At 46.5% G+C, this 15021-nt stretch overlaps 1 protein-coding gene across 1 annotated transcript in view; it reads right to left on the reverse strand.

Moving 5' to 3' along the window:
- The window catches only part of LOC144797965 (vomeronasal type-2 receptor 26-like), a 75730-nt gene extending 67801 nt beyond the window's left edge, over positions 1 to 7929 (reverse strand). Inside the window, exon 1 of the mRNA XM_078668771.1 lies at positions 7672 to 7929. Coding sequence (XP_078524897.1) covers positions 7672 to 7929 — 258 coding nt within the window. The remainder of the gene's footprint in view (positions 1 to 7671) is intronic.
- Positions 7930 to 15021: the final 7092 nt, after the last annotated feature.

The raw sequence follows: 15021 nt of genomic DNA on the forward strand, positions 1-15021 counted from the left end.
ACTAAACTGCAAGCCAACTGGTACACAGAAGTACTAGTCAGCAATCAACTAGAGAATCAATGGAGAAAAGCAAAATGTAAACAATAGAAGCACCTACAGATCATCCCTCTGACTCATAACTCCAGCGACTTAGATCCACTAAATGTTCAGCCCTGACCAAACGGATTGAGAACAACTCCAACAACACCACTGATTTTTTTGCCATGGTTAATGACGACACTTTCCCTGCCACCAGCTCCATGACTGTCACCACATCACAGGACCTCTGCACCCAGCTAAATAATTAGCACCGTATACAAATGTGCTCCCCAACAGGACATTTCCACACTCGCCACCCTCCAACCCAAAGAGAAGGACACCCAAGATTCACCGTGACCTGCTGATCCACCATCATCTCAAAGGAACGCACGTCTGCCCATCCACTCATGAGCCATATCAGACCTATGTCCACACTTCATCTTCAACAAAGGTCTTAACTCTATCAGTGCCACACCCACTCTGATACTGAACAACTCCATGCCACCTTCCCGGATGCCTGGAAACAGGCCATATTACTACCTCTTCTGAAGAAACCATCAGCCGACCCTGAGAATATGAATGAGTACAGCTTATCTCCTTGCTTCCATTACCAACTTATGTCTTGGAAAAACTCATCAACAATGGCTGTCTGGCTACCCAAATGGCAAACACCTCCTGGGCACATTTCAATTGGGATTCAGACCCTACGTCAGCACTAACAATGCCCTCACTGTCTCCACTGATTAAGATTAAATGAGACACAGCAGCAATCAACCTGCTCAACCTGTTAGCTCCATGCAATATCTTCTCCCACCCAATTCTAATTCCAGTGTGAAATGGCCATAAGTTGACCTGCTCTTAAATGAATCAGCTCCATCTTCACTGGGTGCAGCTAGTCACTCAGCATGGCCCCATAAACCACTGCTGCAACCAAACTGATCTCCAGAGTCCCCCAGGGATCCTGGTTCATCCCTCACCGTTCAATGTGCACATGACACAACTCACCAACATCTTCTGAGCCCTTGTTACATAAAAATAAGTTCATTTTTATAAGCTACATCACCCACTTAAAAGGAGGAATTATCTACGAGCCCCTACTGTTAGAAATTGGGTTAGTAGTTGACTGCAGTGTGAGCCCTGGTCATGCAGCAAAAACAATCCTAGTCGGGGTAAGGGAAAAGCAATCCCCAAATTAACGTGTGCTCAACCCCCGAGTAGCTTGGCACAGGACAGTCAGGCTTAACCTAGAGGCAATGTGTAAAGTATTTGTGCAACACATCAAACAATAAACTGTAAAAACACTACACAAAAAGAATCGCACACAAGGTCAGAAAACAAGAGTGTTGTTTATTAAATAAAAGAAGACTAAAACAACAAAAATCCAATCAGTAGAAGTGGAGATATGGAATTTTATGGTTTTTATGGAAATTACAGCCTGATTCATCAAGCTTAAATGCGCTCACAAAGGGCCAGATTCTGAGAATCTGGCCCTTTGCGAGTGCAAGTTTTGCATTTGGGATTCATAATCCCAAATGCAAAAATCGCTATTAAAGAATTCGCATATTTGCGAGGAATTGCATTTAAGGAATCTCTATTTGAGATTCCTTAAATGCAATTCATGAACCATTTTAAAATACCGAAATCGCTATTTTGGGCCGCTATTTACCGCGAGGTCAAACCTCGTGGTAAATAGCGAAAACTTAGAAAAATGCATTTAAATGCATTTTTCTAAGTTGCATGTTACACACACACATGTCCTTTGGACATGTGTGTGCGCAACACCAATGTAGATTACATTTCAGGGGTGCTACAGGGTGTCCTTTGGACACCCCTGGCACCCTTGAAATCGCTATCTTATTTGCGATTAGCAACTTTAGGCCCATAGGAATGAATGGGGAGTTATTCCTTATTTGCGATTAGCAATTTGCTAATCGCAAATAAGGAATGTGTAGGAATCGCATTTCTTTATGCAATTCCTACATGAATCCCGTTTTGCAAGTCCCTATTAGGGGCTCGCAAAACGGGAGATTGATGAATCAGGCTGATTGCACCAAAAGGTGTAAAGTGCCAACTGTGGCTATCTGGTCTCACCGAACGGAGAAAAAGTCACAAGTTCAGGCCAACCGTGATGGAGCATGGGCTGGCAACAGGGACCCAGTTAGGCATGCTTAACAAAAATACCTTTAATTCTGGTTTGCAGAGAAATTTGTGGATCCACGTTGAAGATGTAGAACGCAGCCAAGGCGATGGATCGGTTACGTGGCGAGGCTGCTGTGCAAAGTCCTGTTGAGTCCACTTTGAGGATACTGTCGACAGGGCAAATAATGTGAAGTCTGGGGTGAGAGATGTGACGTGCAGTTGGGTAAATGCATCGGTTCTGAGGAGTTGTGAGGTGATGCAAGTCTTTTGCGATGGGTTCAATCTATGCAGCAGCAGAGAAACATTGGTTTTGCTTGGGCTTGCGCAGCGCAGCAGAAGACATGCATCAATTCTGCTGGTACCACAGAGGCTGGAAGAGCGCCTTATGCCCACTTCCAAGGGTCCAGGACTTGTTTTTCACCACTGGCAGGGTAGGCTCACAGATGGCAGAGTTCAGGTGTAGAGGTAAGGTTGTTGGAAGCCTGTTATGTCCATGAGGTTTCAGATTAGGAGGCCAGGCAATTAACCCTTGGAGGCACTCAGGGTGCTGTGTTCAAGTGATGCAGGCAAGAGGACACCAGGCAATAGGTCAGCACAGCAGAGCAGAAGTTCCTTCAGAGAAGCAGACCAGTAGAATGGCAGTTCTTGTGACAGCACAGCAGTCTGTCTTCCTGTAAGAATATCCACAGGTCCAGAAGTGTACTGAAGTGTTGGTGTTTAAGGTCCTTCTTTAATACACAAGCTTCTAGAGGCATACCTTAAAGTACATAGATGACCTGCTTTCCCTGGCCTGGCTACAGACTAACTAAAGGGAGTTGGCAGACCTTTGTGTGGAGACAGAACGCAGGTGTAAGTGAAGCTGGGCCTAGCTCCTCCCTCCCATCCTGCCAGTGATGGCCCATCCAAGCTCACCTAATCTTCCACTGTGTGTGACTATCTGGGAGGAATACACAAAGAACAACTGACAAATACACCCAGTCATGTGAACAGGGACAGGCTGCAGGCACCAAATGGCAAAGGCAAGAAAATGCCAACTTTCAAAAAGTGGCATTTTCAGAATCATAATTTAAAATCTTACTTCACGACAAGTTAGGATTTTACATTTGGAGTCTAGAGCCACCAAACATTAATCATTCATCTCTTCCTATTTGGAAATTACACTTCTAAAATGTAATAAGGCAACTTTCAATGTTATCTTATCGGAGAGATACGGCTTGCAGTACTGAAAAACACATTTAAGAAAAGAAAAACGTAGAAGTACATTTTCACCCTTTTATATTCACTGCTCCCTCCCTTGGGGCTGTCTAGGGCCTACCTTAGGGAAGGCTTACATGTATTTAAAGGAAGCTTGGGCCTGGCAATAGGTTTATTTTTAAAATGTAAGTTTAAACTCCATACACAGGCTCTGCAATGGCAGGCCTAAGGCATGTTTAACTAGCTATGTACTTTGGCGACACAGTCAGTGCTGCAGGGCCCCTGGTAGAATTTAATCTACAGGCTCTAAGCACGTGTACGGCACTTTACTAGGCACTTATAAGTAAATTAAATATGCCAACTTGGGATAAGTTAGTGTTAGATGTGAAAAGAACACATTTAGGAAGATGAACATAGTATTTCTGAACCTATACAACCAGCACAATACAACACAATCTAGTGCAATATAAATGCAGCCTGTTTAATCCAGGACGGACAACAAATGATTCTTTTATTTACATTTAATTTTTAGTATGAATGGATTATGTTCTTGTTATGTTTTTCCCTTGATGTGTGACCACCTAAGAAACATAACACCATTGAATTGCTTTGAATTCTTTAGGCAAATGCAACCAATCTTGTATAAAATAACAGTTCTTCTTGTTCTTTCCTTATACTGGAAGTAAGCAAAATCCATTGTTGACTGCATGTAGATTGAATACATCTTTTAACTTCTTCTAGAAATATTTTATCTTCCCGTGTTGCAGAAGTTGAAATTGCCAAACTAGGGAAAGCTTGTTGGGAAAGGCTGTCAATTTTACAACTCCGCCCCTCAAAGAAATATTGCAGAAATATTTATGCTCAATACAGTAGCAAATACCATGCATGAAATATGTGCTGTCTGTAAAAGACGCATGCACACACCACTTGTTATTGATATTGGAGTAGCATAATTTTGGCATGTATATGTGTGCATTTTAATCTTCATTTTTCAGAGACATCTGTATTGCTGATATTCTTCTTCAGTAGGATTCAATTGTAAGGTGGTGCCCTAAAATGCATTTAATGCAGTGCATTTGCCAGGGATTTGTGAGAATGAACATATATGTGTTCAATGCTTTCTTTATAAATTTCAACCAATAGTCATTTTTGGTTAATAATACACGTATTAGTTTATTGTGCTACCTGTAAGAGTACACTATAATTTATTGGATTATATGTAGGTTGTAGAATTAATATGCATTTCAAGAAAACTGTTAAGTTAGCATGCTTGTAGGCCTTAGCTTAGAGTCGAGACATTTAGTATTAATGTGAAAGTTGTTTTTCTGCATGTCTTTCTCCTCTACAGGTGCAGAACAAAAGCATTTATTAGTTAGTAAGAAAGCACATTGTATTTCAGTCATAGTGAGGCAAGGAAGAACTGGCAAAGTCAAATAGCTTTAACGATGAACAAAGGAAGTGTTACCAGTTGGTACCATCAGACGAAGGGAGGAATCCAAGGACACCTTGGAAGCGTAGTCTGGAATATGGGAGTAGCGTTCAAGGCTCCAAGTTCTTTCTTGGGAATGTAAATGGACTCATACACTATGGAGTGTATGAGTCCAAATTTCTTAAATGTTCTTTATGCATTTTAATTAGTGAACCCATCTTGGCTTGGTCAGATTCCCTTCAGACTTGGAGAGGTAAAGACCTAGGGGCCGATTAGGATGGCGGACGGACTTGCGTCCGTCCGCCACCCCTGAGTAGGAGGGACCGTCCGCATGGCCAGCGGCGGTCCCTCCATGGCAATTAGGATGTGACCGCCACCCTGGCAGTCACATTCTGTATGTTTTACATTGCGGCGGGTGCTGCTTCAAGCAGCACCCGCCGCAATGTAAAAAACGAAAGCAGTGCATTTGCATGCACAAAGCGGCAGGCACCGCGCGGTGCCTGCCGCTTCGTGCACGCAAAGGCAGGGGGGTACCATAGGTACCCCCCTTGTGCACCCCCCACGCAACTTTCACCCAGGGGGCCCGCAACGGGCCCCCAAAGTGAATGTCCGTATGCTTTTCCACGGCGGCAAAGCCGCCGCGGAAAAGCATTACTTTCCCTACATCCTAATATGGCTGGCGGTGTCTGATAGACACCGCCAGCCATGTTAGTGCTTTTCCGCCGTGGTCGCCTTCCGACCGCGACGGAAAAGCGGCGGACAGATTGTGAGACCCACCAGCCATCCTAATGTGGCGGTGGGTCTTTCAGGCCTCCTCAGCGGATTTTCCACATACTCCGGGCCGGCGGTGGCTTCCGCCGGCCCGGAGTATGTGGAAAATCCGCCATCATAATGACCCCCCTTGTTTGTAATCTTTGATCGTGTTGCTTCATGCTATACATGACTTCTAGTCTTTCTCATGTATGGGGAGAAGGATTGAAACCATTCGTCTAGTCATCTAATCCTTTTGCTTATTTTTTGCATTGGTGCCTAAAATTCATTTATGAACATGCTGTTGAGGACCAATACTGTAAGTAGCTTTGGTCTTCCTTTGATAATCCTGTACTTTTATAGTATGTTCTTGAGATTGATTTATATTAGTCTGGCTTTGAGCTTGAAATACATTTTTTAACTTCAGGTTACTGACTCAGACTTTTTTTGTGTGGTCTTAATGATCACACTAAGATTCAAATTTGTTGCTAATCCCTTTTTCTCTCAGGCTACTATCAAGGTCTGTTGACCAGCATTATATTGAAAGAAATGGCCCCAGAGCATTCTCAATATATTTGCAACAGTGTTCTCCAAAATGCACCACCGGATGCACACAGCACCCTTACCACTCTCCTGCTGAATGGGCTCATTTGTTACACCTGTTCCTTGTGAAGAGTTTGGATTTTTTCACAATTCCTAGGAATGTAACAATTATGGCAGCACCCCCGCTGTGAACATTGCTCCAGCACTACTGCTTAATATATGACTTTAATTTTGATAAACTGCAATGTGATCTTCAGGTTTGTTTGTGTGCAAGATGAGGAAGGAACTAGAGTGAATCTAACACCTTTTGGATGCTTTTATCCTATCATTTTGAAGAGTATTATCAACCAAAAGTAGAATTTTTTTTAAGGAGGAGCTTAAAGTCTGCCACAGTGAACTCCCACTCTCACTTTAAAAATTAAATTATATCTAATTTTCCCAATGTATTTTGTAAAGTTTCATTCCCAGCCACAGATGCACCTGTTGCATTCACAACCAATACGAAGGCTGGAAGGGGGCTAAGAGTCCCATTGATGTCACAAAAGGTGGGGAAAAGCATGGTTTTCTTGTAGAGGACCTTGAGCTGTGTTTGTACCAGAAAGCAGGGTCGGCTTTAGAGTTAGAAGCGCCGGGTGCAACAATCTTTTTTGGAGCCCCCCGTGACCTCCTCCTTCACAGTGTTCCTCACTACCACCTTCTAACAGTGCAACTCATCTTTCCACAGCTCCTCTCTCACATGCATTTCTTTTGTTTTATAGTGCTACTCTTACCAATCCTATGGCGTCAGAGCACTTTATATCACATACATGTTATACAGAGGCAATGAATATTATGTGTGTAAATCAGAAATGTTACGCAAAACAAAGAGGATTACCGTTTGATGATCTGCACATACACTTTCTTTGCAGTAGGCATATTATTCCTCTGCACTACTTTATGATGAGTCAAAACTGTCACTAGACAAAACTTTGTTCTCTCCAGCAGAAACATTAATCACCTGCATTATCTTGGCATTTTTATTGTTGCCTAAAAACTGCTGGACATACAAGGAAACAGTAGGTGCTTTTAAACCCAAAAGTTTTTTTCTAAGCAGTGTCACTCCTGAGGTCAATGACAGGTGAGGCTGCACCGTTTGCATTGCCCTGAAGCCAGCCCTGCCAGGAAGTATTCCCTGAACACAAAATAGCCTAAAAACTATTTCTGGAAGATTTTCTTTTAAAGTGTGCACGAGAGCAGGGTATGGACTCCTCATTTATCAACAAAAATTCCTTATGTTAGTGTAGGACCTTTACAGTGGTGGCCGGCACAGGTGAGAGTGGTGAGCCAGTGATGATGGGCAGGGTGTGGGAAGTCGACATAAGACGGGATAAGTAAAATTAAATAAAAAATGAATCCAACCACTTACCTTGCGCTCACCGCATCGCCGAGTCGGCAATGCGGTGTGTGCAAGGTAAGTGGTTCGTTTTATTTATTTTTTATTTTAGTTATCCCGTCATCTGGAGACTTCCCCCAACTTCACCCCGCCACCACCGCACCACTCTTACCTGTGCCAGCCACCACTGGACCTTTAATGATATAGACAAGGCACCACTACTCACCTGTGGTACACTGTTGAGACCCAGGACCCGAGCCATGGATATTGAAGAGGTGGAGCGAGATTCTCCAATGACAGCCACCAGTGGGGCCTTGTGCTGGCATTTGTAGTTGAGGATGGGCATGGGGCGGCCACCCAACATCCACAACGTGCCCTGGAGGGCTCTCCTGGAAGAAAGGCAGGTGTCGTAGATCAGGAATCCCAGGGTGGTGTTTGGGAGAAAGCTCTGGTTGGAATTGATCTCATTGACAGCAAAGCTCATCGCTTGAGCCAGGCGATAGGTGCTGGTACTAAACCTAAAACAAACAAAAAATAACATGGCGGCTAGAGAATTAGAGCAAGAAACAGAGAGTGGGGAAAAGCAAAAAGAAGTAATAGAAGTTAAATGGGGAGCTGCAATAGAGGGGAACAGAAAAAAAAATGTTAGAGAGAGGGAGATTGACATAGAAAGATAGCAAGTTAAAGAAAGAGAGAAAACACTGTGGAAGGAAGACTGTAAAATAGCACTGATTTAGGGATGAAAATTGTAAATAGTGTTGCTCAAAAATAATTGTACGTTTGCAAGCAGTTACATGTCGGTCCCAATTATGTGTCATGGACAGGATATGAAGCGGTGTCATTGGCAAAATAAAGCTGACAAACAAATAGTTTTTAACATATTTAAGAATTGCAAAAGGCTTATAAAACACCATTTCTTCAGAGTTCATTGACATTTGCACATTTAGCATTTCAGTTGCAAATATGTATACTCGTCGAAAGATCCAAGCTTTTTTTACTTTAAAGATGTATTTTGCACAGATGCTTGTCTACTTTTAGATTTTTTGATTCGCATTTTGAGAAAAATGTAATTCAACATTCTGATTTCCACTTTTTCTTGCTGGCCTACTGCCGTCCCAAGTGAGAAAGCTATAAATTCAAATATCTAGTTTTTTCTACAGAAAACCTAATACTGGAAGTAAGCCTATATCTATGTGCTCCTAATAGTTACCTTTAAAGGACTGAAATGTAGTGTCCTACTGCAATCATACACGGACACTGGCTTAGGTATGCTCAACCTTTTATTAGCACGTCTATTCAGTTCCCCGTCCCTACTCTGACTAACTCTTTCCTGTCCTGTCCCCACCTCTTCCCCTCTGCCCACCTAGCTCCGCCCACCCCAGCTACTGGACTGCTAACTCCTTTACATCTCCCCCTTTCTTAATAAAGCAATAAATGAAATAGAGATTAGTCCATCTCTGTGATCAGTCTCTTGGGAGGCTGCACGTGACGGCGGGGTCTCGCTGGTGTGGACACGGCGCCTTCAGTTGAGGGTTCCTTCACTGATGAATGTCCGGTGTCGGGTGCGACAGATTCAGGATTGTCTCGGCCTTCAGGTGTGGGGATCATAGTTATACTTTCATGGTCTTCAGGAGAGCACTTCTTGAAATGAGAAGCGTTACGGGTGACTCGCCGGTTCTGTGATTCCGCGGTCACCATAGTGCCCTTTTGTTGGGTAATTGTTAGAGGCTCATCCTTGAAACGACAATCAGTCTTTTGGCGCTGTTCCTGTCTGACAAGGACTCTGTCACCTTCCTTCAGGGAGGGGGACCGGGCTCTTCGTCTGTGGTCCGCATACTCTTTCATTTTGTCTTTGCGGCGCTGATCTGTTGCGGCCATTTCTCTGAGCTGTTGATCCGAAAGAGGCTTCCTCAGTGCTCCGTCCCATGTGGGGATCCGATTTCTCATTGTCCTCCCGAGCATGAGGGTCGCAGGGCATTGGCCCGTTGTGGAGTGGGGAGTGGTTCTGTAGGCACTAAGGACCTCGTTCAGCGCTGACTGTAGATCTTTCTTTTCGGCCGTGGCTTGCTGGAATGTTCTCTTAATGGTGGACATGAATCTCTCCACAGTGCCGTTGGCTTGGGGCCAGAGTGGTGTGACTTTGCGGTGTTGAAAGTCCATGTGTTTCGCGAAGTCGCTGAATTCATGACTATTGAATGGGGGCCCGTTGTCCGTCTTGATGACCTTGGGGACGCCCCATGTCGCGAAAGCTTCTTCAAGTACCTTGAGGGTACAGGCGGCACTGGTGGATGATATAAACTGGGCCACTGGGAATCTGGAGTATTCGTCCATGATGACGACTACGTACTTCCCCGATTGCAGGGGGCCATAAAAGTCCATGGCAACTTCTTGCCACACCCCTTCAGGCAATGGGGTCATCTGTAGAGGTGCGGGTGGATTACTGTGGCTGGTCAGTTGACAGAGGTGGCAGTCTTTCAATGTGTCTTCAACCATCTGGTCGAGGGCTGGGAACCAGACACGTTCTCTCAGTGCTCTTTTGGTGGACACGACCCCTCGATGGCCTTCGTGAGCCAGGTCGACTACTCCTTGCCTCAGTGCCGCTGGTCTGATTAGTCTGTGATCTCTGAGGAGGAGGTCGTCACCGGTTACAGAGAGTTCGTCAGAGACATGTCGGAAGGCTTGGAGTTCTTTCTTGACAGCGGGGTCTTCCTCTTCCTCCTGCGGGTGGTATCTCCATCTATTGGTTTGTATACGCTTCAGTACTGTTTGTAGGATGTTGTCTTGATTGGTCGCTTCCCGAATAGCGTGCATGGGGATGGCCGGTGGACGAGCATGACTAGTCACAAAGTGAATGTATTCTTCCGCGATGGAGGGCGCAGTCTCTGAGGAGTCTCGGGGGTGGCGGGACATATAGTCAGCTGGATTCTCAGCCTTCCCCGGTTTGTGGATGATTGAGAACGTGTACTCTTGCAGCCGTAAGCCCCATCTTTCGATCCTGGGGGGCATCTTGCACTTGGGATTTCCATAGATCGTGACAAGTGCCTGGTGATCGGTTATGAGTGTGAAGTGCTTCCCGTATATGAAGATGTGGAAGTGTTCGCACGCCCACACAACGGCCAGGCTCTCTTTTTCTGGTTGAGAGTACAGTTTCTCAGGGTCGGTTAGGCTCCGACTGGCATAGGCGATGATCCTCCTCTGATCCGACTCATTGTCGTACTGTGCCAAGATGGCTCCCAAGCCCACGGGGCTTGCGTCCACAGTGATTTCCGTTTTCCTCTTGGGGTTGAAATAGGAGAGGCAATCAGCCGATTCCACAGCGCGTTTGATGTCCTTGAAAGCACGTTCACACTCCGGGGTCCATATAAATTGCGTGCCAGCTTTCGTGAGGAGCCTCAGTGGATGACTTACTGTGGCGTAATCACGAATGTAGCGGGCGCAGTAACTCGCCATTCCGAGGAAGGAACGTAGGTCATTGACGTCAGCCGGACTCTTGGTGTTGTTGAGCGTGGTGATCTTGTCTGGGTCCGGTTTCATGCCACTTGCCGAGAAGATGTGCCCAAAGAATTTCAGGGTCGACTGATGAAATTCACATTTTCCCTTGTTGAGGGTCAAACCGGCTTCCATCAGGGCGTGGCAGACACGATCAAGGGCGATGTCATGCTCTCGCGTGTCCGATCCGTAGACCAAGATGTCATCACTGTAATTAATGGCGTTAGGTACGTGGTGGATGACGAGTCGTATGGCCTCCTGGAAGATTTCAGCGGCTGATGAAACGCCAAAACTGAGCCGTTTGTAACGGAATAGACCAAGATGTGTGGCAAATGTCATGATGGAACGAGAACTGTCATCTAGTTCGAGCTGATGGTAGCCCTTGTTCAGGTCCAGTTTAGAAAACACTGTTGCCCCGTTGAGCGCTGTGATCATGTCGCTCAGGAGTGGGCCGGGGTGTCTCTCCCGTTCAATGGCCGTGTTCGGTAGGCGCATGTCCACACAGAGACGGACCTTGTTGTGGGTCCCTTTCTTGGGGACGATAACCACCGGGGACACCCAGGGAGTGGGGCCCTCAGTGCGTTCAATGATGTCAGAGTCCAAAAGTTCCTGCAGTTCACTCTCAACCGCGAATTGCAAGTGAAATGGCACCCGTCGCGGGTGTTGAGCCACCGGTTTGACTTGCTCGTTTATGTGCAGATGGATTTGCCGGCCTTTCAATTTTCCCAGTCCTTGGAACAGTGACGGGAATTTCCCAGCGCAGTCCGAGCTGTCATTTACGTTGAAGAGGATGTGCACCAACCGAAGACGTTCAGCGGTGGGAAGGCTCAACAGACAGTCGGCTTCAGGTCCTTTAATGACGTGGATAACTGCTGGGATGGAGATGTCGCCATGCGTAAGGGTGGTGTCAAACTTGCCCAAACATTGGAGCGGTTTCTTCGCCATCCAGGTGTATACACGGACAGGCGCGAAACGCAGACGAGGTTTTGGGTCCATGCGGTCATGTTCTGCAACCGATATGTAGTTGAGCGACGCTCCACTGTCCATCACGAACCTGGCAGCGTGGTTGCCCACTTTGATGTTGAGACGTGGATAGCGTTTAAACTGATCGTGGTCAGCAAAGTTGACGTATTCAATGGTGTATGATGACCGCCTGGATGAGGACGATCTGGAGTCCCTTGACGGAGAACGACGGTCCCATCTGGAGCGTCGAGATTCGTGACTGGAGTGTGAAGACGCGGGAGATCTAGGGGGCTCTTCTTGGACCGCTCTGATGTGGTGACGTTTGGCCTCCGATCGTGAGGGCCGCTGCGAGCCATCGCGTCTGTCATTATCGCTGCGTCTTTCTCTGTGGTAGTCCCCACACATGGCCTCAAAGTGGTTGGACCGTCCACATTTTCTGCACCGTTGGCCCATGGCAGGGCAGGAGTCGATGTGAGGGTAGTCGTATCCGCACCTGAAACATCGCCTCGTGCGTTCGGGTCGTCGATCCTTCCTTTCAGATTCTTTCCTCCTGTAGTCCGGCCGTCGCCTGGGCGAGAACCTGGAGCGCCGTGACCTGTCTCGCGGGTGACGTCTTCCACTGTCACGCCGATCCTGTCGTCCATGCCGTCGTTCAGTAACACGGTTGGCGTGTTCATGGCTGGTACTGGGTCCGGTTTCGATTTCCGCCGCATTTTCTTCAGCTTGGTTGTACAACCGGGAGTTCTCTTCGATGTCTGCTAGTTCCTGTGGTTTTCTTAGTAATCGCCGTCTCAGCGGTTCCGAGTGACACCCAGTGATTATTTGAGATTTAATGGCTGCATCCGGCGAGAAGTTTGCAAACTCACAATGTTGGGACTGCCGTCGCAGTCGATGTATGAAGGAGCTCAGTGGTTCCTCCTTTCCCTGGCGCTGCTGGTGGAATTTGTGTCGCTCGTAGTCGACGTTTCTCTTGTGCAGAAAACGGTTATTTAGGACGTCTCTTACTTTGACATAGGTGTCACCATCTGCGGTTGGGATCTCTCGGACAATCTTGCTTATCTCGCGCCCCCCTAGATTGCGAAGGGCTATGATTTTGTCTTTGTCTGGTTCTATTTTGGACCCCTCAATGTAGTCCTCGAAGTCCTCTAGCCATTCTTGCCATTTTAGGCCCATGCTGCTTCCTGTTGTGACTGTCAGTGGCTCAGGCGCTCGCAGGTGTGTGCCTCCCTTAATTTCCTTTTGCGCGGGAGGGTTAGATATCCTGGCTGTGAGGTTTTTAGTGCTTGTGTCCGATCTTGTTTCAGTGACTGGTGTGCGTTTCCAAGAATTGTTCTATTGTGGCTATCAATGCTTGTTTGTTTCTAGTTGTCGGTGTTTGCTTCGTTAGATCCGCTGGCTTCTCTGTCCCAGCCGGAAAATTTTCACTATAAGTGCTCGTCTTTGGTTCTTGCCTGACTTAAAGATGGCCGCCGCCCATTCATGTGAGGTTTGTCTTCCAAGTTGCCTGACCTTAAGATGGCCGCCCCCTCTGCAGTGCACGAGGTTCTCTCCCTCGCTCCAGACACACACACCCAGGGCTGCTGGACTCACAGATGCAGGTGGTTGCAGACTTCAGCCTCTCAGGTATGGTTTAAGGGAGTCTTCCGCCGCTCAGCGCGGCCTTCTAATTGTGCGCGCCGACCTGATGCTAAGTCTCACGCATCAGGCGGCAAAACTTCACTTTCCGACGGTGTCGGTGCTGGCTGGGGTGCCTTGCCGCTTGCTTGTGTGGCGCTTCTCTCGCCTACGCGGTGCCTTAGAAAGTGATGGGGCAACGTCGGAGTGGGCTCCCGACTTTCACTCACGGTTTTGTCGGGTCTTCGCGCCCGTGGATCTCGCGCGTCCAGCGAGACCGGCTCCTTTTCCTCTGGCGCTTTCACTCGGCGCTCTTTCTTCTTCCCTCGGCTTTTATCTGCTTGCGGGGGTCGCTAGGTCACTCCTGGGGGCCTCTCTTTTGGCGCCGCAGGATCACGGTCGCAGCGGAGCTCGGGATGCTCCACGCTGCGGGACGGGGTTCGTTCTGGTGGGTTTGCTGCTGGATCCCGCCCTTCGTCGCCAGTTGTAGTGTCCTACTGCAATCATACACGGACACTGGCTTAGGTATGCTCAACCTTTTATTAGCACGTCTATTCAGTTCCCCGTCCCTACTCTGACTAACTCTTTCCTGTCCTGTCCCCACCTCTTCCCCTCTGCCCACCTAGCTCCGCCCACCCCAGCTACTGGACTGCTAACTCCTTTACACTGATGTCTACATTAATTTCACTGTTGATAAATTGGGCCTTTTATATTACTTTCATGTTATGTGAATATTTTAAACGTTTTACCAGTTCTTCTCCCAAAGTAGGGACATTTACAGCTAACATTTAAGAATTGGAATGTATGAAGAGTAATACAAGTATAATTAATTATAAATAAGTATAAATAACTCTAGACCTCCAAAATCATTTTTCTTACTGTTCAATATTCACACATTTGGATGTGTTTGTACTGAGCCAAAATAATTAAGCAACGAGATACATTTGAGTTACAGGCGTGAGACATGCAAAAAGATTTTCAGCCTGATTCATCAACGGGCCGTTTTGCAAGCCCCTAATAGCGAATCATAGCGAATCGCTATTAAGGACTCGCAAAACGGTATTCATGTAGGAATTGCTAAATAAATAGCGATTCCTACACATTCCTTATTTGCGAGTAGCAAATTGCTAATCGCAAATAAGGAATAACTCCCCATTCATTCCTATGGGCCAAAAGGCCCATAGGAATGAATGGGGAGTATTCCTTATTTGCGAGTAGCAATTTGCTACTCGCAAATAAGATAGCGATTGAAAGGGGGCCAGGGGTGTCCAAAGGACACCCTGTAGCACCCCTGAAATGCAAATTGAAACAGGTGTTGCGCACACACATGTCCAAGGGACATGTGTGTGTGCAACATGCAACTTAAAAAAATACTTTTAAAAGCATTTTTCTAAGTTTTTGCTATTTACCGAGAGGTCTGACCTCTCGGTAAATAGCGGCCCAAAATTGCAAAATCGCAATTTTTAAATGTGTCATGAATAGCATTTAAGGAATCTCTAATAGAGATTCC

Source organism: Lissotriton helveticus, chromosome 12 (assembly GCF_964261635.1).
Source record: "Lissotriton helveticus chromosome 12, aLisHel1.1, whole genome shotgun sequence".
Taxonomy (NCBI): domain Eukaryota; kingdom Metazoa; phylum Chordata; class Amphibia; order Caudata; family Salamandridae; genus Lissotriton; species Lissotriton helveticus.